The sequence below is a fragment of the Plectropomus leopardus genome, chromosome 17, assembly GCF_026936395.1.
Source record: "Plectropomus leopardus strain MGB_pleo_1.0 chromosome 17, ASM2693639v1, whole genome shotgun sequence".
In the NCBI taxonomy this organism is placed as follows: Eukaryota; Metazoa; Chordata; class Actinopteri; order Perciformes; family Serranidae; genus Plectropomus; species Plectropomus leopardus.
Window position 1 is genome coordinate 26116499 of NC_142192.1, and position 24867 is coordinate 26141365.

Genomic DNA, 24867 nt, shown 5'->3' on the forward strand with positions numbered 1-24867 from the left:
ATTAATATTAATAGTAAAAAGGAAACTTTTTTTGTGGTAATTTATCAAATAAAATCAAAATGATCTTTGATTTGAGTTTTTAAAATGTGGAAATTTGCTGCGTTTACTCGTTTATATCATTGTAAATTTAACATTTTTGGACTGTTGTTCAGACAAATCAAATAATTTTAAGAATTAAAAATAATCAACTAATCAGTCAAAAACATTAATTGACTATTAGTAGAATGTAAAACAAACCTTTATTCAAATGAGTGTCTTATATAACGGAAAAATTAACTAATATTTACATTTGAAGGGCTGGAACCGAGTTTAGCGATTTTTGGGTCCGGACTATTTCTTGGTCGGGATTGGTTACTTCCCGGATACTCCCCGAGTTTTGGCAACGTCAACGTCAACGTCGGTCGACCAGGTTTGCAACAGTTCACAAGTTGCCCTTTATTTACTCATTTTTATTTATTTTTTTGTTACCATGGATGTGTTAGAAGGCCTTTCACACTTGGATGAGCTGGTAGGTGGATTTTGTTACCGTTTGGACAGAGCTAGGCTAGCAGTTTCTACCTGTTTCAATTGTTTGTGCTAAGCTAATTTAGCTAACTGTCTCTCGGCTTCAGCTAACGCTACATTAGCATACAAACGAGAGTGGTGTCGATTTTCTCTTCTGATTATTGCTAAAACAGCGAATAAATGCATTGGTTTGACACATAAATAACCACAAATGTACACTGCTGCAACCACTGACATATATGTGCTGTTGTTGTTTGAAAAAGTGGTTAAACTTTTAATTATTCACATTGCAAAGATTATGGTAAAATACAGATAAAGTCAAATATGCAGCAAATAAAAGCACAAGCAATACAATATAATACATATGGAAACCCAGAGTGTTCAGTATTAAATTTATGAATGCATACGGAACTGTTAATTGGGAAAAAACAAGAATTCACGAGATTACTTTCTCCTTATTTCAAAAGTAGATTTATTTAGTTGTTTCACAACTTTTACCATTATTCTAAAATAATCTCCTTAATTCAGCAAAACTTCTTATAATTCTGAGATAATGTTGTTAATTCAGATAAATAAGGCTAATGTTTTTTTTCTCAAGTGAATGCTTCTGTATATACAACTAAGAATAATCAATTCATATGAATAAATACAGACAATTTATGACACTGAAATTGTAACACACACACACACACACACACACACACACACACACACACATATAACTTGGCTAATTGTTTTATAATGTTATTTGTCCTGCTGAGAGTTTATTATTTTAATATAGTATTTTTATTCATATTTCAGTGTCTTCAAAATGTCAGTATATAAAAAAATAATCCAATACCTTTTTTTTTTATGAAATAAATTACGCCATTTTTCCCCAGACAGATTTAGTTAATGATGCACTTTTTAGTCAGGACATACAGGTTTTTCTTGATCAATAAAGATAAAATAGCATTTCATCAACCCTCATATATTTAGGGACTGTAAAACAGCTACCGGGCAGGAGAGGGGTCAGAAAATGTATTTTTCTTGTCCTAAGGGAAAGTATTTTTATGGTATGTTTCTGTTCAAATTTGTATTTTGTCTTACTTATCTTTTAAACTTTGCCATATGTAGAAGACAGCTGTTCGGTCTCTAAGTAAGTGTTTTATCAATTTGTTCACTGGTGATGAGCATTAGAAGCCAAGTTTATTTATTTAATTTATTTCATGTTTAAATTGGGGTAACACTGCTGAATTATTATTTTTTCTTGTTTGTGAATCAAGAAGAGGGGTGTAGTTTTGACAAAGTGAAATATAAGGTTTAGTCTCCCGTATCACTCCAATCATTATCGTACAGGTTCTTATTTTAATATTGAACACTTTGGGTTGCCATACAGATTAAAATGTCTCAGTCCAATGTGCTGAGTGTCCTGTCCTTTGCAGTTTGTGAGGTGGATCTTTAGTCAAAGTGTCTGTTAGTGGTAATGCACTCGTCCAATGGTCCCTGTCCCTGTAACCAGGATGTCCGGCTGTCCGTTCCTCCAGATCTCCCTGACGATTCTTTCTCTCTCCTCCAGACGTCGCGCCTTCTCCAGCTCCTCAGCTGACGCAAACACATTGACGCTCCTCAGAGTCCCGTTAGACTGGCTGCTGCGATCACTCATCGGCCCGATTGTCACTTTTGGGATCTCTGCCTCCTCCCCATCTTCCTCTGCAATGCTCTCCTCCTCGTCCCCGTCCTCCTCTTCTTCTTCGCTGGACTCCTTCAGCTGTCTCCTTTCGGGGGAAGGTGGAGGTCTTGTGTAGCGACGAGTCCTGCAGGCGATGCCGGCCACCAGGAGGCACAGCGCCATGAGGAGGCCGAAACAGACGCCCATCATGAAGTAGAGGGCGAAGCTCTCTGGGTTGGCTGAGAGGGCGGAGAAACACAGTGGACGAGTTCGATATGACTTCAGTAATAGTGAGTAACGAGTTTATTTACTCAAGCAGTAAAAAGACACTGTCGATTCTGAACTAGCTTTGCATTAGGGGCTGAGCGATACGGCTTTCAAATAATACCGCAGTATTTTAAGGCTACATTGCGATTCATGATATATTTTGATATTTTTAAATGTCCTTTAAACTAATTTAAACTACTAAAATACAAAATTGTTGAATGAACTGCTGTTACAGGATGTTATAAGGATGTTAATAAAGAACTTTTATAATGAAATTTTAAAAGGAGCTGGCCCGTTTTAGGCCAGAAGTGTTGATGTTGTTGCTGTTGACGTGAAGCTTCCAGTAAACAGTTGGATGTTAGCTTTAGCTGCTGCGAGCATGCGACTAACTAACAGCTCTACAGGTGATATATTATTGATATTTCCAAGTTGCATTGGTGCGCCGCGATCGCAAAACCTGACTAAACAGTTGCAATCAGAGTTCTGCAAATACAAACACAAATTCTACTAATTATGGTTAAAAAAAATTACGTCATCACGTGAAAAATAGTAAAAACTACCAATTCCAAGACAGAAATAACACAATGCATGTTTTTATGCTTTGATGGCTGTAGGATCAAAGATTACAGTTTGGGAAAGGGTTAGGGTTTCGGTGGCGCATTTTTTGCACTTAACAGTATGAATGTAACAGTTTTGTTTACTCGGTGTATTTTTGACTCATTGTAAGAGCTGAGCTGGAAATTCCACGATTAAACAAAAATAGTCTTGCCAAAATGTATGCCATATGCATGAACACAGCCAAAATTAGCAAAAAATGAAAAATGAATAGAGCGTAAAATGCACCAAACTGTCCCAAAGGGTTAATACTTGTGGTATAGTCACTAGGATCTAAGTACTTCTTCCACCACTGGGAATTAAAATGTAAAGTCATACAGTATTTGGTGAGAAAAATCAGAGAAAGATTTGGAAATGTATATATATCCAACGCTGGCAGTCATTTTGTGACCCTGTAGAGTCGTGCTGTTTGTCGGAGTCGTGGGGTCACAGACACACGGAGGTTTTTACCTTTGATGTGAGCGTAGGTCGCCATGCTGTTACTGAGCAGCTCCATGTCTCTCTTAACAGGCTCCATCCTGGTTCACTGTGGCCTCAAATATCTATCATCTCCAGGACTTAGTTTTACACACTTAACTCCCAAACCAAGATTCTGTAACAAAGAAAAAACACAAGCAAACTTTTAATTCATGTTTAAACCAAATAGATATAAGATAGTGTCACTTTTAAGGCCGCTGGGGAAATCTGAGCTCATCCAGTGTTTCTTCCCCGTCCATCACTCCTGTGATCTAAACTGGTGTCAGAGGTCAGCAGACGAGGACATTGTGTTCCTCCTAAGTGTTTGACACTCGGGGCTACGGTGAGGACGGCAACGTGAGGCCCTCTGTGTCTAACAGGGATGTTTATATTTATGACATCAGAGCCTGAGGAGGCTCTTTCCGGCTTTTTCTTTTCCCACAGAAAAAGTGACATAACAGATTTCACATGTTCTCTTGGAAACTCCCGCTAATAACAGCATGTCACCAGAGACCATGATGCCATGGGATCACCTCAGCTGCGATACAGCGATCCGCGACTTAAAACAGATGTGAGCCAAGGGATGTGAAGTAGGGGTCGACCGATATTGGATTTTCGGCGCAGATACCAATTATTAGTAATTAATGAGACCAAGAACTTGAATGCATTTACAATGAAAATGAAAATCTTTCTGTCAATATTTAGAATTTGGAATATAACAAACTCCAACACAAAATAAAATAAATAAAAAAATGAATAAATAAAAATAGCTCCCTGAGGTTTTACAAAGTAAAAGTTCCTTCCATGCTGACACTTTCTGTGCATGTATTGCAGGCTGCCTCCCCTGGTGTTGGCTGAGTGTAATACTCCTAAACTGCACTTTTTTCTTTAGCATCACTGGGGTAAATGGGGGTAAGTGGGCGCGCGTCGTCCATCTTTATACACAGTCTACGGTGAAAACAGCCCAGAGAGGGAGAGACAGCTGCAGCGGAGCCAAAGTAGCGCACTTTTTTGATTCATTAATTTTATCTGCGATTATTAAAATAAAGCATTGATTATTGGGAAAATGCCAAAAATTGGCCCCGATAATCAGCCAGGCTGATAATCTGTAGACCCGTAATGTGAAGTGTGATTTCCAACGCCCTCGCTTGGAACGCACTAATCTTCAAACTCGGTCTTTATCTTGATCTCAGCTGCGCACCTTTAATGTTTCATGAATGTATCTTGATGGATCATAATGCTACAATACAAGCCGAGAGAACGACACAAAACCAACCAAAACAAAAGTATTACTTTTCTACAGTTTTTTGGCAGCGTACTTAAGTAAAAAAGTTCTGGGAAGCAGTAAGACAGACTAGTGTTTGTCTTAGAGAGGGAGGGAGAGACAACATGACAGTAGAGGGTAGACTAGTGCATGCAGTGTTTGTGTCAGCTCTCAGCCTAATATTTTACTCTGAATGCTGCCTTTTAGCTTTTTGACCTTGAGATTTTTAGTTAGTACCCCAGACTTTGGGTTGTAGGTCGACCTACGCAGATCAGAGGGGAATCTGAAATGGTTGGGTGCTTGCAAATCAGCGCATGAGTGCTATGTTTGACCCGTTCATTGCAGACGCTCCTTGGATATCTAGTATGCTAAATATCTAGACCTGTCAGGGATTTTGTCAGTGAGGCACAGCCAATGACAGCACAAGACTGAAGTTGATTGACATTTGGCACGAAGGAATTGCTAAAATGTTAACCTATTTCTGGGTTTTAGGACTCATTTCTGGGGCACTTTACTGCCATCCCTGGAACCATGCTGGAATCTAAAAATTCAACAGTACCATGTCTTTTCCGGTTACTCTAGATAACCCAGAGACCACAGTTAAATGACTTTCTACCACAAAAAAATAGTTCCTAAATATGTATTTTTTGGAATTTGGGTGAAACTGGTTCTTGAGAATGAGAGGCTGTGGGGCTAAGTCAGGTTAAATTGGGGGTGGGGCGGGGGGATTTGTCACAGACGGTCCCAGAGTTACAGTAAAGCTTGATGTAAACATGATGACTGATATTTCCACCCCCTCACATTCCCTGTCATTACAACAACAATGTGCGTGGGAGCCAAATGTTTTTCTTTCTGTTGCTTTCTCTCCGGGGAGAACGAAATCATGCCCTGCTCCCATCGCTGCCATTTGGGGGGCTAGATTCTCGCTCTCCCACCCTGATCTTTATCCTGGTGACTCTTGGCAGACCCTGCGCGCTCTCAAAGGCTTTATTTTTCTGTTTTTTCAAAGGGGGGCAATTACAGTGGTAGTCACTCTGGTGGCCGCTGACTCATGGGAACCGGTGGGTCTAAACCAGCGCTGCCTTCTGTTGAGCATTTAACTCACAGACAGAAGAAGCATGACTCCATCTGCACCCATAATTTGCATCCCCCAGACCTTAACAACATAAGTGGGCTATTTAGTTTCCGCTTGAGCTCGTGTAAAGTCAAACAGTATTTGTTTTGATTAAAGACTGGCCTTTACAACCAGTGCGTCTACGCTCCCACTGATAACACTGTTTATCAAACGTGGCATTTATCACACCGCAGATTCTTATCGAGTTAGTCTTGAAATGAATAGGTCAACAGCTTTGGGAAACATTTGCTGTCTTGTGGTGAGTTCTCTGAGTGATGCCACTTTTATGTTTGTATGCTAAATATGACGGTGGTAGTTCGGTGGCTGCGATAGAAATAAACCTGCTAGTGTTTTGAACATCCATCGCCATGCTTCTTGGAATGATGTCGCGAGAGGAGAAGTCGCATGACATCAACGTTTCGAAAATATCACATAAGTTTTGCATAAATCTGTAATGGAAACCCACCTAGTGTCTCCTCCCGCTCAACACCTGCTGCTATAGACCACTTCACTGGGAGGAGAGCGGGCAGCGACTGTGGAGACAGACAGACTCCCAGTTAGCAGCCGCAGCAACTCGAATCCAGCTAGCGCAAACCCCAGCTTCAGAGAATCTGACGGCCCCGACGCCCCAGCGGATCAGAAAACTTTCTGTTGCTGCTGTTGCACATGTTAGGCCACCAGCCTGCTGTCACACTTAACGCTGAGGGGTTTGCACTGGCCAAATTTGAGCTGCTACAGGTGGCGACTGATGGTCGCTCACCTTCTGAGAAAGCAGTCTACAGTGAGGAGAGAGTCAGAGGGGACGCAGGGTGGCTAACAGCTAGTCTGATTAATGAAGAGAGAGAGAGCCGAGCAAGGAAGGGCCGAGTGAATGAGCTGCCCGCAACTCCACATTGAAATAATAAATAAATCAATGTATGGGCAATATTGGGTTACTGATACACGTGCACACGGGTGTCTGGTGGGAGTCCCATCGGACAAAGAGGGAAGGCAGCAGGAGGAGGAGGGTGTATTTTCAGATATTGCTGGGTTTCATTGCCTTATCCAGATTTCTGCTTCACAGCTTTAACATATAGGTTCTTATTTGTCTAAAACCAAACTATAATACAACAGTTTGCTGTTTTGGGGCGCCCGGTAGCTCACCCAATGGAGCACGCGCCCCATGAACAGGGGCTGCGTCCTTGCTGTAGCGGCTGCAGGTTTGAGTCTGACCTCGGCCCTTTGCTGCATGTCTTCCCCTCTCTCTCCCCCTTTCACTCTAAAGTTTGTCCTATCTAATAAGGCTGAAAAAGCCTAAAAAATCTTAAAAAAAACAACAGTTTGCTGTGTACCATGCAATTGCTCCTGACCAAGAACTAGGTCGGCACATAACCCTCTGTTAAACTATAAGATGTTTTTATGTTTTGGTTTTGTATGGATTAAACAAAAAAGATAGAGCATGTTAACTGTTAAAGCTCAGAGGTGTTTTGTTATAAATTTTTTATTATAGTTGTAGTCTAGCTGTGTTCACATGTAGACTCACATTTAGAGAATGGATCGATCTTTCCATCTGACTCTCCGTAGTATGTGATAAAAGAAAATACAAGCATAATTTTCTTAAAATAAGCAGAACAGTCTGCTTGTGCAGTAGGAACGTTTTTCCTGGTTTTTATTGCAAAATTAGATCAAATTTTCCTTAATTTCAGCGCAGTGACCTGTCGTATTCTTTTATGTTTTAAACTACAGACGCTAAATCTGGAAACTTCTTGAAACAAGTTGATGTCTTGTGGAAACAACTTTAATATCTCACTGCATTAGCAGATTTGTATTTCTATTGTTTTAAGAAAACAAGCTTTAAGATATTATAACTTAATTATAGACAGACAGGATAAGATAGATTGGGTATTCTGTCTGTGCCTAAGCACACTCTTCTTCTTTTTTCTCATTTGCGGATTTACAGTAAAATACATATATTTTTGTGCAGAGCTTCATGACAAATGTTTTGAAGTTTGCCCCGATCTGAGAGCACAATTCAAATACCAGAGGGAGACAAATGTCCATTTTATACAGCCGCCGCCGTCTTGGGCAGACAGATTTAACACCTAACATTTCCAGACAAGTCCAGTAACTTCTCCTCTTAACTATACACATGCAAAGCCCAGCAGCTGTAGCTGTTTATGTAACCCCATAAAATGCACTCCCGTTCAACCCCCCCACACTTCCTGCCTAGATAATCCCATTTAAGTCAAAAGATGAAACTTGAAACCATTGAAAATAAGACTTGTTATTTTACAGTAGTCCGCTGAATGTTCGCTGTGTCTCAGGCGGGGAGCTGCTGTCAAAATACTTACATAAAAGTGCGCTCAATTAAGGATAAAAACACATAAAACATCTTAGAATTTTTATTTAAAGTGTTGATGGTTTTGGGCACGTTGTAGCTACTGCACTTTTATGGTCTGCGGTATTGTAAAGAACATGGTGCAGGCCCTGCTAATAAACAAGTTTGTTGCCTAGTTTATTGCCTGATGGCAGAGAAGTATAGTTGGGAAGATCTTTTTGTAAATGTGATGTTTTAAAATCAGTATCTGTGACAGTTTTCCCGACAGAAAAACATCTGTAATGTGCAATAAAGGCTTGATTTGTATGAAAATTAAATATGTTTGAGGTAAAAAAGTAAACAATTAAGTAACCACTCACCTTGGTTCCAGATGAGAGCAGCACAGATTGACTAGATTAAAGTTTCCACTGCAAAAACAAAGAATTTAGATCCAAATTTGGACCTGGTCTTTCAGCCAACACTTAGATAAGATCCCATAATTTGTTCCGAGGAGCAGTGAGAGGTTTTGGTCACTCTGTGACAGAGGAGCTGATGTAGCTGCTGCAGAGGGAGCAGCCCTCCACTATGATCCACTCCCTGTCATCCTTTAGAGGAGGAGGAATGGTCCTCACATGTGTTGAGAAGGAGGTGTTTCCTTTTCCTGAGAGATAACTCAACCTAATCCACTGGCATCTGACTCCAAAATAAAAGCCCCTAAATGCAGAGAGACCTCATTTCAACAGAAATCACCTTTTTCTGGAGTTATTCTGCCTGTGTGCAGATTTGAGCCACACTGCTGACCAGAGGGAGGTGATCTCTCCTCTGCTGGCCACAAGCGCACCACAGTGAGGTCTGTTCACTCTTAAGCCAGGAGGGTGGGACAGGAAATAGCTAGTCGGCTGCCATGGGCACAGGGCCGCGGTTCCTTCACGGGCTTGTGGATTAATTGAGCTCTTTGTATTTTAATCTCAATGTTGAGAGAGAGAGAGGGGAGGGGGACTTCAGCAGTGAAGTTTGTCTCTCTAACTGACTTTATTAAGCAAACAGTGGAGCCAGCAGGTGCCGCTGTTTGATTCCAGTGGTGGAAAGTAACTAAGTACATTTACTCCTGTACTGTAATAGAAGGAGCTCTTTACCAGATTCAGAGCATTAATATAGCAGCAATCAATTTGCTATTCATAGATATAGTGGAGTAATTGCATTCAGAGCAGAGAATGAAGTCACATTAGGCGGGTTTCCATTACAGATTTGTGCAGAACTTAAGGGTTATTTTTGAAATGTTGATAAAACACAAAAGTGAGATGACTGTGTTTCCACTGAGTGATGTTATGCAACTTCTCCTCTTGAAAACACTCCAAGAAGCATGGCGATGGACATTCAGAACATAAGCAGGTTTATTGCTATTGCAGCCACCGCACTAGCTGTCATTATTTCCACTCGAAGTTGACGTAGCCGTTTTATGTGAGTGATAATGGAAAGGCAAGCCCGTCATACATGGGAGCGGCCACATACGTTCAGACAATCCACTCAACCTTTGAAAAGTTGTGCAATAACACCTCTTATAGTACATCGTGCCCGAAGGAGCCAGTTCTTACTGACACTCATTGTTGTACATTATGTGACGAAGTGACAAAAGTGTTTCCATTGCATTTTTTGCAAGATATGGCTTATTTGAATTGCCTGAAATACCACCTCGTGCAAGCGTAAAAACTTTGCAATAAATTGGACTTTTTTCCAAATGGGTGTGTTTCCATTAGGCGTGTTTTATATTTGCAGGTGTAATTTGCACAATTTGAGGGTTAATGGAAACCTGCTTATGTAGTGGCTTGTGTTCTCTCTCTTGCGTTGTGTGATTAACCAAACACAGACCTTCTCTCTTTGGCTTCCTCGGCCGTTTATTCACAGGGACAGCACACTGTAGGCAACTGATGACAACAGAATCGTATTAGATCTCATAGCATTCTTGGTCGTTACATAAACGCTGATTAAATGCACAGGGACAGTGTGCAGCAGACTAGCAATTTACCTCTACGTAAGTATGAAAATGAGAGCAGGACTTTTATTTGTGTGTAGTATTTCTGTTTCGTTGCATTGGTACTTTTATTAAAGTACAGGATGTGAGTACTTCTGCGACCACTCTTGGAGTCTGTGACACTGAATCAGGCCGTGTTGTCTTGTAAAAGAATTGTTTATGCGGTCGAGCCTCTGTAAAGTGCTATTCTGAGTTTAGTGAGTGTTGATGTGGCGCTTGGTCGTGTTTTTAGCAAAGCAGTAAGCAGTCATTATGTGGGCTGCTGTCATTCAGACGCGCTCAATGTCGGTTTGGAGAGAAAAATATGTCCCTAAAAACACACCGAGGCCGCAGCCAAGACAATGACCCAACCGCTGAGGGACATTCCTGCGTGCATATTCCTTAATTTAAGTAGCGTTTCACTTAAAATGACATGGCTGGTGGATACACTCCCATCTCTCTACAGAGCAGGCTTTATCTGCACCAGCTGCCTCCGCCTGTGTTGTATCAGGCCTGTCCTCTTCCTGACACTCTGTAGGAATAACATACCCCTTTGCGAATTCCTCAAATTCCCAATCGTATTTGTGTATCGGGAGAACACTGGGACGGCAGTTTCCAAGTGAAACACTCTCTTCCTTTCACCCCGCTCTGCTCGTTTCCATCCCGCCCGGCTTGGATGCCACACCACCAATCACAGGAGAGTGACGGCTCACTGATGCATGCAGCAGAGATGTTTGTGAGGTGGAAGCTGTGGAAACAGGCTTGTTTTTCCCTCCACCAGACTGGCATTGATGGTGACTAATGTTTTCCTGCGTGTGGGCAGTTATTAACTTTCTTTACAGACAGACAGATGAGCTTTGTGGTGCATGCCAAGATTACTGAAGAGTAAATACACTGACGCTCCGGGTTGCACCCACATGTTCTATTTGATTTTAATGTGATGAAGCAGAGGGAGACAATGAATTTATTGTGAGTATCTTTATTCATAAATCCTGTCTGTATTTCAAACAGTTGTAACTTATTTAAAAGAAATGGGGGACTGCTATTTTGGGTCATTACCAAAACATTTTATACATTGCCTGTTCACAGTGGGAATTTCACGCTGTTAAGATGCCACACTATTCTGTATAAAAAGGTGCAATTGCAGATTGGGGGAACAGTTGTCTGGCCTGTAAGCTCATAACGATAATAGTAACAGCGCCGATGGATATCTGTATAAACAGGAAAGCCGGCAGGACGTGATTTTGGGCAGGATGGGTTTGACATTTTGACAGTGTGTTACACCTGTCCTGCCCATGGCCTCGTCCTGCTGGCTGTTTTGTTTATACAGACACCGTTTCGGCACTGTTACTACCTCCAGTTGCAGCTTAAAGGCAAGACAACTCTGTACCCCTGTTCCAAAATCTTATGTTGTATACAAAATGGCATGGTAGCATCATGGCACGATATTCCCAACATAAACAAGCAGGTTAGTAATAGCATCAAATCAAAGTCTGTGAAAAAGGCTCTGTGGGCAGGATGGGTGCGTCATTTTGACGACGTGTAATGTATGCAACCCACCACGTTAGGTTTAAAAAGCAGCTCGTCAGCAGCTAACTCGAAGAAAAGCGGATAAAAATGTTTGCAAATTGGGAAAACAATGAGGTTTGGTTTTGCTGACAGGAAATACTTCTACATATGTTTACCTCATTATGTGAAACTTTGGCCACATTTAACCCTTTAAAGCATGACCATATTGGCTTGATTTCTGACAAAAACATGGGAAGATGGCAACTTACTGAGCAACTTAGGAACAAATGACCCAAAATTTAGCACAAAAAATAAAAAAGTACAAAGAATATAACTGAAAATTAGCAAGAAAATGAAATGATATAAAATAAAACAAAATTATGACAAGAAAAAAGTAAAAACAACAAAAAACTAACAAGAAAATGACCTGGAAATAAAAAATAATTTTGTAAAGTATTTTTAAATATATAATTAATATAATTATAAATACTGTTTTCTGGGACATTTCTTCTAATAGCTATTTTAGCAATAATTTTCTAAATCTACCAATATCTTGCAATTTGCAGAACACCACTTGTCAAGTTGCCAACTGCCTTTTTTTCCCCTTATTTTTTCAAAAGAAAACAAGCCAATTCGCTCATTTGTTCCAAGATTTAAATACTTGTAAAGGCATATAAACGCAGCACAGGAAGAATGATGTTGATCCAGGTTTCAAAGTTAATATGAACATCCTTTATTGTAACACTATATATAAGGCAAAAAACCCAAGAAAAAGCATGATACGTCTCCTTTAATCAGTTGGTCAGGGAAATAATCAGCAGATAATAATGAAAAACAATTGTCATACAAAATCCAGAAAGGCCATTTTGCCTATTTTTCCAGTGATCTGTCATTGCAGCTGCCTCGGTGTACATGAGTTGTGAACAGTTCTGCGGCAGGTCTGAAGGAGTCACAGCATCCAGTAAGTTTTATTTTTTTTTCTTGGCAAACTCTTTTCTGCCTCCACCTTGACTGGCGAAGTTGCGGACTCTGTGGATCTTGGCCAGCTGGCTCTCCATGGTCTTCATTATGTCCATGTGGTCTGGGATGTGGACATAGCGGATGTTTCTGCCCGTGATGAACAGGTCCTGCAGCTGGGTGAGTTTACCCCGTCTGTCCCGGTACAGCACGTCCTCCAGACGTATGTTCATGAAGGCGTCCACGTTGACCACGCGGCCCCTCGCCGTGCTCTCGTTCCTCAGATCCACCGTGGTCACCTCTCCCTGCAGACCCTGCAGCAGGACCACCATGCTGTTCTCTGCGATTGTGCGCTCCCGGATGGAGTTGACGACCTCAGCTACAGGCACCAAGCCCGAGGACGGGGAGTCAGTCCCCTCTGACTCCATGGACACTGACAGAGAGGATCTCCAGACGTCAAAGTACCTGCAGACAGAAGGAAGATCAGTCATGAGAAGCAGGGCGACGGTTTCTGGCACAACTTCACCTGCTACCAAGGTGCAGGGAGAAGAGAAATAAATCAAAATAGGTCAAAATAGGTCAAAGCTCCAGCAACACTTGTATTAAAAACAGCTCTATTGCAAGACCAGAGTGGTTCAACTTGTGGCCTTTATGGATGACCCTATTGAAGAAACATTACATTTGCAAAATTGTAACATTTTTATCTCATAATAGCCTTTTTTAGGGCTGCATAATATACAAAAAAATGTCATCTAGCTCTAGTAATCCATGGTGTCTGGTTTTTGATGTTTGTGAATGTGATAATCTCCATTTTAATCGCTCTAATAAGGCACTTGTATTACAATGTAAATGATGACAGCGCTTTCTTTTTCCCACATATAGCCACAGATTTTAGCACACCTGCATTTAATAGGGCACTGATTACATGTCAGTAATTCAGCATTTAAGAGACTCGGCAGCCAGTGTGGAGTTCAGTATAGAAAACCTGTAAGATATTATTATTCTGAGCAATAAATCATCACAAAAAAACCCCGAAATATTACATATATTACATAGAGGACGTTAGTGTTTTTAAGTGCATTAAGGAGGAAACAGGACAGGGATTATCTCTTTTAACACATGCACTGTCTTGTCCTGTCTGGACAAACTATTGATATGAGCTAACACTAACCTTAAAAAACAGCATCAGCATCACTCCAAAACATGTTTGCTACTTATATTTTTTGTAGTTGACCTTAAATTGACGTCAGTTGAGCTGAGTGTGAGACATTGGCATGGGTTTGTGGAGTATTTTATAATTAGAAGATGCAGCTACTGTAATTAATGCATCATCTCAAAATGACCTGTTTTATCATGAGACACAAACCTGGTAGAAGTTCAATGATCATCCGTTAGCTTTAGCAGCGACCAAAATAATCACGACAGAGCCTCTACAGAGCACACAATATATATAATACACGTTCATAATGTGTGTTAGACTCACCTGGATTAGTTAGACCCCGTTTTCACGTGAAAATCCACCGCTAGACCGCTGAAAGTGGACACAAGCCGTTCAAATAAGATGTAAACAAATCCCCTTTCCCGCAAGAAATCCGAAACAGGAAGAGCAGCGTGATGACGTTTCACTTTGCGTCGCAGATTTGCGTCAACACAGAACAACAGCTCCCTCTGCAGGCAGCGTCTGAAAACAAGCTGCTACTGTTGTACTTTTTAAAAAATTTTTTTTAAGATATATCAGTGTGTAGATGCTGTGGATGAAAACAAAGTCCATATGCTGTTTATTCCATAAAGATATAATCATCTGTTAAAACATTTGTCTTTTTCTGTCATATACATTTATTTAATCAGGAAAAGACCTCACCAAGTTTTAAAAAATTCTCTTTTACAGGACAGTCCTGGTCAAGATAGCAGCAGCACACAGAGGTTATAGACAGTGAGTAAGTATTTACCTCTTTTACTTACATAAAAGTATTAATACCACACTGTAAAAATACTGTCACTCATTAAAGTTTTTTGAAGGAAATGTGAAATGCAAATGGTAGGCCTACTTAAGTAAGAGTACTATTAGGAAAAGTATAACTACTCAGTGTAGAAAGCATTTTAGTCAATTTAACAAATCAAAAATAATTACAAGGAAAAGCAGAAAGTCCTAATATTTGAGAGGCTAGAACCACAAAATGTATTTTCGTGAAAAATAATTTAATCAGTCATCAGAATAGTTGCCAGTTAATTTTCTAATCAGTTGATGTATACATATGAAAACATATAATATATAAAATATAAGAATAGTTGAGGATCATAATTCTCAAAAGGATCATTTAAAACTAATGAAAGAGCAATTCTTAAAATTCTTAAAAGTAAACAAATATAAGTGTTGAATAAATTCATACATTTGTCATAATATATTTTTGTAAGTTATTTCTAATGCATAAAAGAATGTATTTTGGATTTCCCTGTGGGAATTTGATATACATGCACCATACTTGCCCAAATCTCCAGTTAACAAATTTAACAAAGTTAACAAATAACAAACAAACAACATATAAAACCAATCCGGATTTACATCACAACGGTGTCTTCCTTAGTTTCTTAGTCTTTCTTTGATTTAAAACAGAACAAACAAAAAATCTGAAGAAATACTTTATTAAAAATATATAGAAAATACATTATCAAATGGAGCACGTCTTGCAATTTGCTTTGCATTCATGCGATACTTTTCCAAGTGCTATTAAATTAAAATAATGAAACAGAATAAAGTGTTTTGAGCTGTTACAGTAAGAGGTATTCAATTTGTATTTTATTTTCTAATGCACTTAAACAACATGCCGTAGAACTGAATACATTAAAAAACATCATATTTTACAGGTTTAACAGAAGCTTACAGTAACATCGTGTGATTTCCCCTGAGATAAAGAGTTATGTGGTTAAGTTGAAACAGTAAAAGAAACTCATTGAAACAGCAGGGTCAGAGGTCAGAGGTCGTCCATCATGGCCAGCAGGTCGTCTCCTTTGCTGCTGCTCAGATGTTCAGGCTGCTCTTCTCCTTCTGCAAACTCTCCGGCGATTCGAGCCAGCTCAGTCGCAGCCTGTTCATCCTGAAGCAAACATAACACAAATATGACAAAACACGTTTTAACAAAACACTGATGGGCTGTTACCGAGAGGGTGACTAAAAATTGGCTGACTACAGTCTATAAAGGAAAAGTGGAAATTAATATCATGACCAAGTCCCGAAAGAAAGAAAAAAAGATATATAGATAATTTTAAACATGTAGAACAAACAAAACAAAAAAAGTTAAAAATAAAACAAAATAGAGATAATAGAAATGAATGATAACCTAAACACAAACTCACTCAATAGATTTTAATTAGCAACAAAAAAATCCCATATCATCAGTGGTGGACTGAGTACATTTATCTACTGAAGTACAATTGTTAATCTTTTACTTTTCTTACAGATTTCTATTTTATACGACTATACCTCTGCTTCACTTCATCTATTTTACACTTATCTTTTATTAATCACACCACTGTCACTTTTGCCTTGTAATTTTGTCTTTAATTACTCTTGTGTAATTTTTATTTTTACTTCTTTTTTTTTTAAATAAACTTCTTATTTTATTTAATATGAGTTCATCAGTTACAATGCACGTCATGTGTTATACCGTCTTTGCTGCATCAGTAACTGCTGCTAATTTGCAAGAAGTCCTCTCAGGTTTAGACTTTTCTTAAAGACAGTTTATAATGAAAAGCTTAAGTACTACATTGCCCTACCTGCATTGCTTGAATATTTATCACTCCAAACATGGACTCCTCGGCACCTGAGGCCACCCTGTAAACCAAAATAAAAAAGTAAAATTTGTTAAAATAATTTAACAGCAGAAAGTGAGAAAAGGAAAAGAAAAGAAAATCACTCACGCCTCCTCCTCCTCTTCGTCTGTAGTAAACAAGTTGATCCGAAAGCCAGTGTCAACTTTGGGCTTGTTCTCAGCCTTCATGCTGCCCATCAGACGAGCCAGCAGGTTCAGCTCCTCTTTGGCCAGCAGGTTGGGAGCGTCATCTGTCTGCAGCGGGGTGGTGGAGGTGTACAGGAAGGTTATACATGGATAAGACTGTCTTAAAGAAATACATCACCAACAAAATGACCATTTGTAAATAAGTTTGTCATGTCGTGTTCGCTTTAATTTGTGAAGACAACACTGTTTTTCTTGCGTGCCTCCTCAGAAAACGGCAAACATTGATTTCAGTACTTCCCAAACACATGCATTTTTTGCTAAAAAAAAAAACCCCAAAACCTTTGTATTGAAGTCTGGCATTGAAGAGAGTATAAATAAGTTTCACTCACAGTTCAGTTTTAAATTCTAAGCTTTTAGCAACAGATATGTGTATTTAGGAATTACTGAGCTTAATTGAGACTTTGTTTATTCCTTATTTTAAAATATAGTTTTGCTGTTTTTTAACATGGTTCCAAATGAATCAGTTTATAAATATATTTTTTGTTTGCTGTGGAGGCATGAAAGAGATTTCTTCACAAATTCGAGGCTGGGCACAATAAATGACATGACATGACACTTAAATAAACAAATCGATCAATATGTGATACATAATGTGAGACGACTGAGGGAACTGCACAGCGATGGAAAAGTTATCCAGATCGTTAACTAATAGTAACAATACAACATTGTCAAAGTAGCCTACTCAATTGCATTTGAAATCTTACTTAAGTAAAAGTTAACAAGATTATCAACAAAATTAAATAAAGAAGCAAAAGTAAAGATACTAATTTTTAAGAATGGCTCCTTTCACAGTGTTATATTATTATAATGTTAGCCTATAATGTTATGTTTCTATCACTAACAAGTACATAAAAGGGTATTTTAATGTAATTATGCATCACATATAAGCATGTAATGTGTTTTTTGTTTATTTCTGAACTTTACTATTATTACCTTGACGGAGGGAGTCTTGGATGTCTGCGTCTCCTCTAGATGGTTCACAGTGTACCTTTTAATACACAAAACACAGCAGTGCCATCTTCTTATCAACTTATTTTTTATTATTGATATAAGCTGTAGTGTTTGTGGTGCAGTACCACACATACGTACATGTTCATGCCCAGTTTGAGGACTCTGTCTCCATGCAGTTCAAAGCATCCCTTCCTGATGGGGCTGGTGTAACTTCCTCCTGTGGGGAACTCACTGCGTCTCAGTTCTCGGCCCTTGTTGTCAAACGCTCTGTGGAAACAGGAAGCACTTGACTTCATGCGGGAATATTCAGATATTTCTTAAAAGCAGGCAAAAGAAATCTAAGACTAAACATAAGAAAATTTCAAATCAGGACAAAGAACTTGTCAGAGGAGCATTCACAGTTGCATCAAACACCTTAAGTAGACACATCTGGTGTGTGTAAATGATGCCCAACCATACTACAAAAAAAATATTGACGTGTAAAGGTCATGAAAATATTTAGTTGTGAAACAGTAAAACTACTTGGCGATACTGGCCAGTTACCCTGATTTGACACTACTACTTTTGTTAATCAAATGAATTGTTGGATGGCTGCTAGCTCATATATTGACATATAGGTTAGGTAAAAATGTAAAAAAGAACAGATTTATTGGAAATTTCAAAAGGATCTACTATAGAAATGATAATCTAGTTGTGTTGAAAAGACGTAATAACCATAATTAGCTTTCCTAACTGGCTTCTGTTTGCTAGAAAGTCTCAAAGATGACTTCTTTTTATCACTTTTTTGAGAAGTTAAACATGTTGAACATGCCCATTTCTATTAACCAAATGGATATCTATACTTTTTCCAATATATCATTTGAGTAACAAAATATACAGCCACAACTGTAGGCTACGCTAAGAAAAATGCTAACATTAGCATGCTAAGGTAGCTACTGCAGTTAGCCTACTATGCTTATTGTGTTAAGCATCCTTAGTTTAGTGTCTCAGCATACTAATATTCACTAATGTTTGGCGCACCAATTGCGCTAAACACAAAATACAGCTAATTGTCATCAATTTTGCAGGTATAGAGTGTCGCAGGAATGAGACCTTAAGCTCAGTAGTGAATTAATGTTTTAACAAATGGGAAGTTCATGTTTTTTATTTATTTATTTATTTATTTATTTGGTTAAATGTCTGAAATAACATCAAGCTGATGAGACTTTTGTGTTTGTTTTACAACATAAAATTTGCCAGTAAATAAGACACTGCAATCATGCAACGGTGATGTAGTTGGCATAGCCTCAAGTTAGTGTTTTACTTCAAGCAATTGCGGTTAAAAAAAACAAAAACATAAGTGGTGCTAATTTGTGAAGATGACTTCGCTGAACTAAACCTGTAAATATCATAAACTTACAGAGCTGTAAACTAAACCGATCAAAATGTACTGGACTAATGCCGCTAAAGTTTGGGATCACCAAAGTTTTTACTAGTCATCCTAAAAGGTACATGAATGTCTGTACCATTTTTTTCTCCAATCCACATGGAGATACTTCACTGGTTACTAAATACTTTGTCTACTAAATACTTCATTAGGATTCAGACTTTAAATGTCTGCATCAAATTTCATGGCAACACAGTTAAAATGTAACTTAGAAGTTGTTTTAAAAAATCTCAGTTTTAATGACCGCAGACGTGTTTGTGTGTGGACTATAAGCTAAGCTTTCAGAAATATCTGTATATCCTTAGACAGGGCCTGTCTGTCACTATTTTCATGCAGAAGATAGAAATTAAAGATACAAAAGTATTTCTGCCAGAACACATTCGATATGTCAACGTTACATTAACGGCCTACCTAATAAGTCCTGGAACATCTATCCCATAAGGCACTGGGCCTGATGTGGACATGGCAAAACGTCCGTTAGGATTTTGGACTTGATTTTTGAGGAAAAGTGACACCTAAAAGGGAATAAAAATGAAAACAGAAATGCCAACATTCTTGAAAAAAAAAAAAAAAAACTATCTTCATCTCACTTGAATGGAGGGATGAGAAAACAAAGCAGAAGACTCACGCGAACATGCATGTCTTGAAAAAATATGAGCAGTGTTTGCCTGAGAAGCTGGAATTCACCCTCTGATAAAGACGTGTACACCTGAAGTATGAAGGAGAACATAAACAGGTCACACAAGATACAGGTGCTAAAACCTGGAATCCAGACAGTATGTAAAGTAATGTACAGTCTGTACATTACTTTACATACTGTCTGGATTACAGACTGTACAGACATGCTTTTATCCTTGGGTAATAAATGTTTAAAGCATTCTGTAATGATAATTAGAGGTTCGTTTTAACACCTCTCAATGTACCTCAATGATCTTCCTATGTGTCTCATCCACTTGGTTCACGAGAACAGGAGTGTGTTTTACAAATTCTCTGATGTTGTCTATGTGGTTGTAAGTGATGAGCAGCAAGTCTTTAGGTCGTGGACAAAGGAAGACCTGATATTTGAAGGCCATCACCATCAGCTCATAAAGCTACAGGAGGGATAAAAAGAAACATATAAACTTTATGGACATGTCATCCCTGCAATCAAACATATCTAGGCATACTTAACTATAATTTTCCCTACACCTTTTTCAAATTGCTAGTACTAAAGCTGCAGACTTAAGATTTGGACCTAAAACACAAAAATTTGCTCCTGAAAGTCATGATTCCTCAAAAATATAACCTGGCTAAATCTTTAACTGTATTCAGCATAAATTACAAGATCTTGGTCTTAAAACACTATTAACACAACTTTAAAAGAAAAATGCTTGGATTTGACATCATTGAATAACTCACCCTGAATGCTAACTCTGACTTTTCTCCTTAAATTGTTCAAAAACATCTCTCTTTTATCGTGTACATACCCTGTCCATGCTGGCCGGGTTCAACCTCATGATGGAGGCGTGCGCTAACCGAGTTAGCACTGTTTTCATTGTCCTGTGAGAATACAGCTGCTGAGGTTTGAGAAGTTCGTCCATAAAGTCTTTGCTAAACATGGTCCCGACAATGTCGTTCATAACTGTGAGTGGGGAAGAGACAAAATCAGAGAAGGTGGTTAATTCTGCCTTAAGTTGACTGAAATGGCAAGAATTTAGCTTTGTTCCTCCTTCATCATTGTATTAGCATTGTATTAGCTACCCCATTTAGTAATTTGGAATAAAAATACAGAATTATGAACATGGTGGATCATTAAAAAAATTGTTTTGTTGTTTTTCATACAGAGCCAAATCAATAATAGCTGGCTATATTCAGTTTTAGCTTTAGCTAGCTGTGGCTAGCTAGCTAACACTTAATAAAGCTCTCCAGTTAATGTTAGCTATCTAGCTGCTGGTCTTTCTATGACGGCTTTACATGCTGTTTTCACAGAAAAATACTACATTTATAAGACGCAGTCATTTTTTTATATGGTAAAATGGATGCCGCACAATCATATTCCTGTCTTAACTCTTTTAACCAAGATGTAGCTGCTGTGTTAAAGCTATTTAGGGCAGTAGACCTAGGCCTGTATTCTCACAATGAACCTCAATTTATCGTAGTTAGTGGATACTACAGGGAAGAGGTGGAAAGTTAATAACTACATTTGCGTAAGTACTGCACTGAAGTACAGTTTTGAGCTTTGTACTTAACTAGCCTACAATTCTGAGGTACTTACAGGCTTCTCTACTTAAAGGCCTACTTCTATTCCTGTACAAGGCAAATGTTCCTAATTTTCTGCTCTACTACAAATAACTTAAATTACATTACCAATTTAGATTAATGATACCAAATGTAGCCTAATAAAAATAAATAAATAAATAAATAAATCATATACCATTATTAGATATGACTTCATTGATCCTGAGGGAGAAATTAACAAGCTACCCAGCAGTAAATAAAGTGGTATATAATTTCTAAGCTATAAATTACATACAATTTAGCCCACCATTTACAAACACATTTGTAAATATTAGTGTAATAACAATTATAAACCACAAAAATGCATTATTTTTAAACAGGCTAAAATGTAAGGTGCAAAATGTATTGCCTACTTTTCTGTTTGGCACTTTAAGTAGGCCTATATGTTGATGCTTATACATTTGTACTTGAGTACAATTAAACTGCTTGACTTTTACTTGTAACAGAGTATCTCTGCACTGGTGTATTGCTACATTTATAGTAATGTTACTGAAATAAAAGATCTGAAGACTGCTACCAACACTGCTACAGGGGTAGAGGGAGCTGACTAGACATTAATATGCTGAAGTATAGCCCGTATACCTCTTTTTCTGTCATTTTCTGACCACACTCCTGCATGCGGTTTTCCAAGAAGGAAAAGAAAGAAAATGGACTTGTCATTTGGGGTTGTTGGCATTAGAAATATGATATATATGTGTTCAGTTTATAATCTGACAGCTACAATCTTTTTAGGAGGACGGATGACTAGGAGCTAAACACTTATGCACCTACCAAGCCTGTCATTTCTCTAGCTACGTCTACCTTTCTCTGAATTGTCCTCAGACGTGTTGAGAGCTTGCAGGCGTTGGTCCAGTATGTAAAGCATCTCTCCACCAAGATTAATGAAAACCAGGGGCAGAGTTCTCACAGACATCTTGCAGAGACAAAGAAGGGATTAACTCCTAGGCAAAAGCTGCTGCTGAAGTAGGCGTCAAAAGCAGTAGAGCCTCATTCACATCAGAAGCTCTCTCGTCATTTCAGAGACATTATCTGATTGTTTCTGTTGTGAACTGCTATAGGTAACAAATTGTGCATGTTAAGTCTTATCTGATCTTGCCTCTGCAGATAACCTGTCACACTAAGATGCAACAGGTGGTGAGGAAGAGGATCAGCAGAAGCCAGGCACAAGCTTATTGGCCAGGATAAGGATGACGTGACGCAACACAACCAACCAACTACAGAGGGTAAGTAGTCATATATATGTTTAATTTCTAGGAAAAGATCATTAAGCCATCTTTATATCACAAGAGTTGGTGCTTTATAGACCTATTGGCAACATTTACAATGTGATACAAACATGAAAGAAAGGTCTAAAAAACAAGTACTAATATGATTAAACACTACATATGTACATGAATATGATAACCTCAACAAAATTTGTTACTGCTAAACATCTAATTTCAAAACAATAGGTATAATTTTGCTGCCATAAGTTCTTCCACTCTTTTGGGAAATGTGTGCCTAGTAAAGAGATTTGGATTTCGTGTTGAAGGCAGGGTCCCATGCATACCAGTGACAGTTGCTCAGTTGCACATGAAGCAAAAATAAGTTAGGTTTTGGGTTATAAAATTATCCGGACCTCGGATGGTCTCGACTTGCTCATCTGAATGATTGAGGGAGAATATGGCTGCATATGGCTATTGGTGAATTTTATAAAAGGGATTTTTAAATGTTTTTGCTGGGAGGCTGATGTACCTCAAAAAATATATATATATTCATTGACTTAAAGACTTTTTTTTTTTTTTAAATGGAAGTCTATGGGGAAAAAGTCTTTATGAACTCAATGGCTTTGTGAGGGACCTGGAAGTTGTAATTACAAGGTTTGACCACTATGTCAAATTGGTTTCAAAGCCCAGCTCCATCAGGGTTTGGTCTTTACACTTCAGTTACTGAAAGGCTTAAACAAACCAGATTTAGCTTGTTTAACTTTAGTGGTGCTGGTAGGCAGATATTGATACTGTTGTAACCTGTGCCCTGCATATTTTCCAATCTTTTGCAATGAAAGTGCTGTGTATTTATGCTACACTACAAACACCAGCAGTGTGACGAGCGTTGAGCTTCTATTCTGTGCTAAGCACTGCACATTTGGCATTTTGTCAATGTACACTAAGAGCTGAAAACAGTTCAACTTTGGGTTTTTACCCAGTCATCCAATCATAGTGGAGCAGGGGCGGGAAAAATACCGCAAAGACCAACCGTCGCACCTTACACTTAGTATTTCTTATCATAGCAATCAGACACAACCAAAGCATCTTAGCTGGAAAAAACCCCGCTCTGCCTCTAACGTGTTCCCAAGCTCTACAAGCTGTCTCTTTAGGAGTGCCAGGCATTTTCAGCTTGGAAAAAAATGCTTTGGCAGACACATGGCATAAAAAGCTGGGCTAAGCGTTTGTCCCTTCTTCCAGTGTTTATAAGCTTAGCTAAATGGCTGGCTTCAATTTACCATACAGACATGACAATGTAAATTTCAGTAGTTCTTATCTTGACCTCATCAAGAAGATGAATAAGCGTATTTTTAAAAATTATGTACAATTGCTTTAAAATTTGACAGTATCAGCCTCAAACCAAAAGTATGCAAAAGTATGTAGACTAGGGTATCCTTATTCTTTGGATATTATTATGAAGCTGCCTGCACAGATATTGGATACTGATATTTGTGGCATAAAAAGGGACTGTCCTCAGAAATCTTGCATTGTAATTTAGGTGCAGCGTATATCAAGGATAGCTAGCAGAGGCCACATTTTACTAACTTAACAGTTAAGCACTTTTACAATGTCCACACGTCTTTGTCTCTTTTGTCCTCTCTCTCCCTCCCTGCCATTCTAAATAACAGATTAGAGTAAAAAACATGCAAATTTAAGCTTATCTTTATGCTCACCTTTACAGCAGCTCACTCTCATAGGAGACCATTGCCAGTTTGTCACAGTCATGTCCACAGGTACAAGCTTTTCTTTTGAAATGTTTTAAAAATTTGACTGTTGCGACGAAAATATACACATCTGGCAAAAGGAGCTAAGCAAAATCCTGATGAAGTTCACCGGACCATAGATTAGCCAACAAACCGATTATGGGGATCCATTTTAACGTCTGGCTTCTCTCTATGTAAGTCAAACCTAATATGGGTAACTGTATTGTGCTGTCATTTTTTCTTACCGTATCTCCTCTTTCTGCATAAAATAATATGCTTTATCACAAATATTTCTTTCATATTACAATAGCTTTTCTGTTTTTACTTTTCTGTTGTGAAATATTTCAAAATTTCCATTTTATTTTTCAAAACTAGCAAATATCATATTTTCTCCTCACCAGAATAACCTCCTGTTCAGGTTGGGAGTCAGGTTTCAATGATAAAGCAGCCCTTGATCCAGAATTTTACAACCTGAACTGGATGAAGTCTATACCTGACAATACTCTAATATCTGCTATCTCCATTCCTGGAACACATAAAAGCTTGTCATTACATGGAAGACTACTTATCAGATGTCAGGTTTGGACATTACAGGACCAACTTAAT

The 24867-nt window shown here is 38.5% G+C and overlaps 3 protein-coding genes and 1 long non-coding RNA gene across 6 annotated transcripts; 1 reads left to right on the forward strand and 3 right to left on the reverse strand.

The window, feature by feature from the left end:
* Positions 1-366: 366 nt before the first annotated feature.
* Positions 367-22536, forward strand: LOC148186674 (uncharacterized). Its single transcript, XR_015779391.1, has 4 exons — positions 367-508; positions 2063-2445; positions 14533-14581; positions 22419-22536. It is a non-coding gene; the product is annotated as an uncharacterized LOC148186674 (long non-coding RNA).
* eva1bb (eva-1 homolog Bb (C. elegans)) lies at positions 752-8988 on the reverse strand. Of its 2 annotated transcripts, XM_042506570.2 has the most exons (4): positions 8548-8988; positions 6338-6404; positions 3488-3629; positions 752-2394 (listed from the first exon to the last, which is right to left on the reverse strand). In XM_042506570.2, the coding sequence occupies exons 3-4, from the start codon at positions 3552-3554 to the stop codon at positions 1961-1963; spliced, it is 501 nt and encodes a 166-aa protein (XP_042362504.1). In that variant the 5' UTR covers positions 3555-3629; positions 6338-6404; positions 8548-8988; the 3' UTR covers positions 752-1960. The 2 variants fall into 2 exon arrangements, with proteins under 2 accessions (XP_042362504.1, XP_042362502.1); XM_042506568.2 differs by lacking the exon at positions 6338-6404 and having other exon boundaries at positions 8548-8987.
* Positions 12397-14285, reverse strand: lsm10 (LSM10, U7 small nuclear RNA associated). The gene is made up of 2 exons (XM_042507029.2): positions 14128-14285; positions 12397-13109 (listed from the first exon to the last, which is right to left on the reverse strand). The coding sequence occupies exon 2, from the start codon at positions 13070-13072 to the stop codon at positions 12656-12658; it is 417 nt and encodes a 138-aa protein (XP_042362963.2). The 5' UTR covers positions 13073-13109; positions 14128-14285; the 3' UTR covers positions 12397-12655.
* Positions 15072-22428, reverse strand: oscp1a (organic solute carrier partner 1a). 2 transcript variants are annotated; one of them, XM_042507211.2, is made up of 11 exons: positions 22116-22427; positions 21897-21926; positions 20504-20658; positions 19961-20128; positions 19666-19746; positions 19449-19552; positions 17750-17878; positions 17594-17648; positions 16563-16708; positions 16419-16476; positions 15073-15739 (listed from the first exon to the last, which is right to left on the reverse strand). In XM_042507211.2, the coding sequence occupies exons 1-11, from the start codon at positions 22225-22227 to the stop codon at positions 15617-15619; spliced, it is 1161 nt and encodes a 386-aa protein (XP_042363145.2). In that variant the 5' UTR covers positions 22228-22427; the 3' UTR covers positions 15073-15616. The 2 variants fall into 2 exon arrangements, with proteins under 2 accessions (XP_087946129.1, XP_042363145.2); XM_088090003.1 differs by lacking the exon at positions 21897-21926 and having other exon boundaries at positions 15072-15739; positions 22116-22428.
* Positions 22537-24867: the final 2331 nt, after the last annotated feature.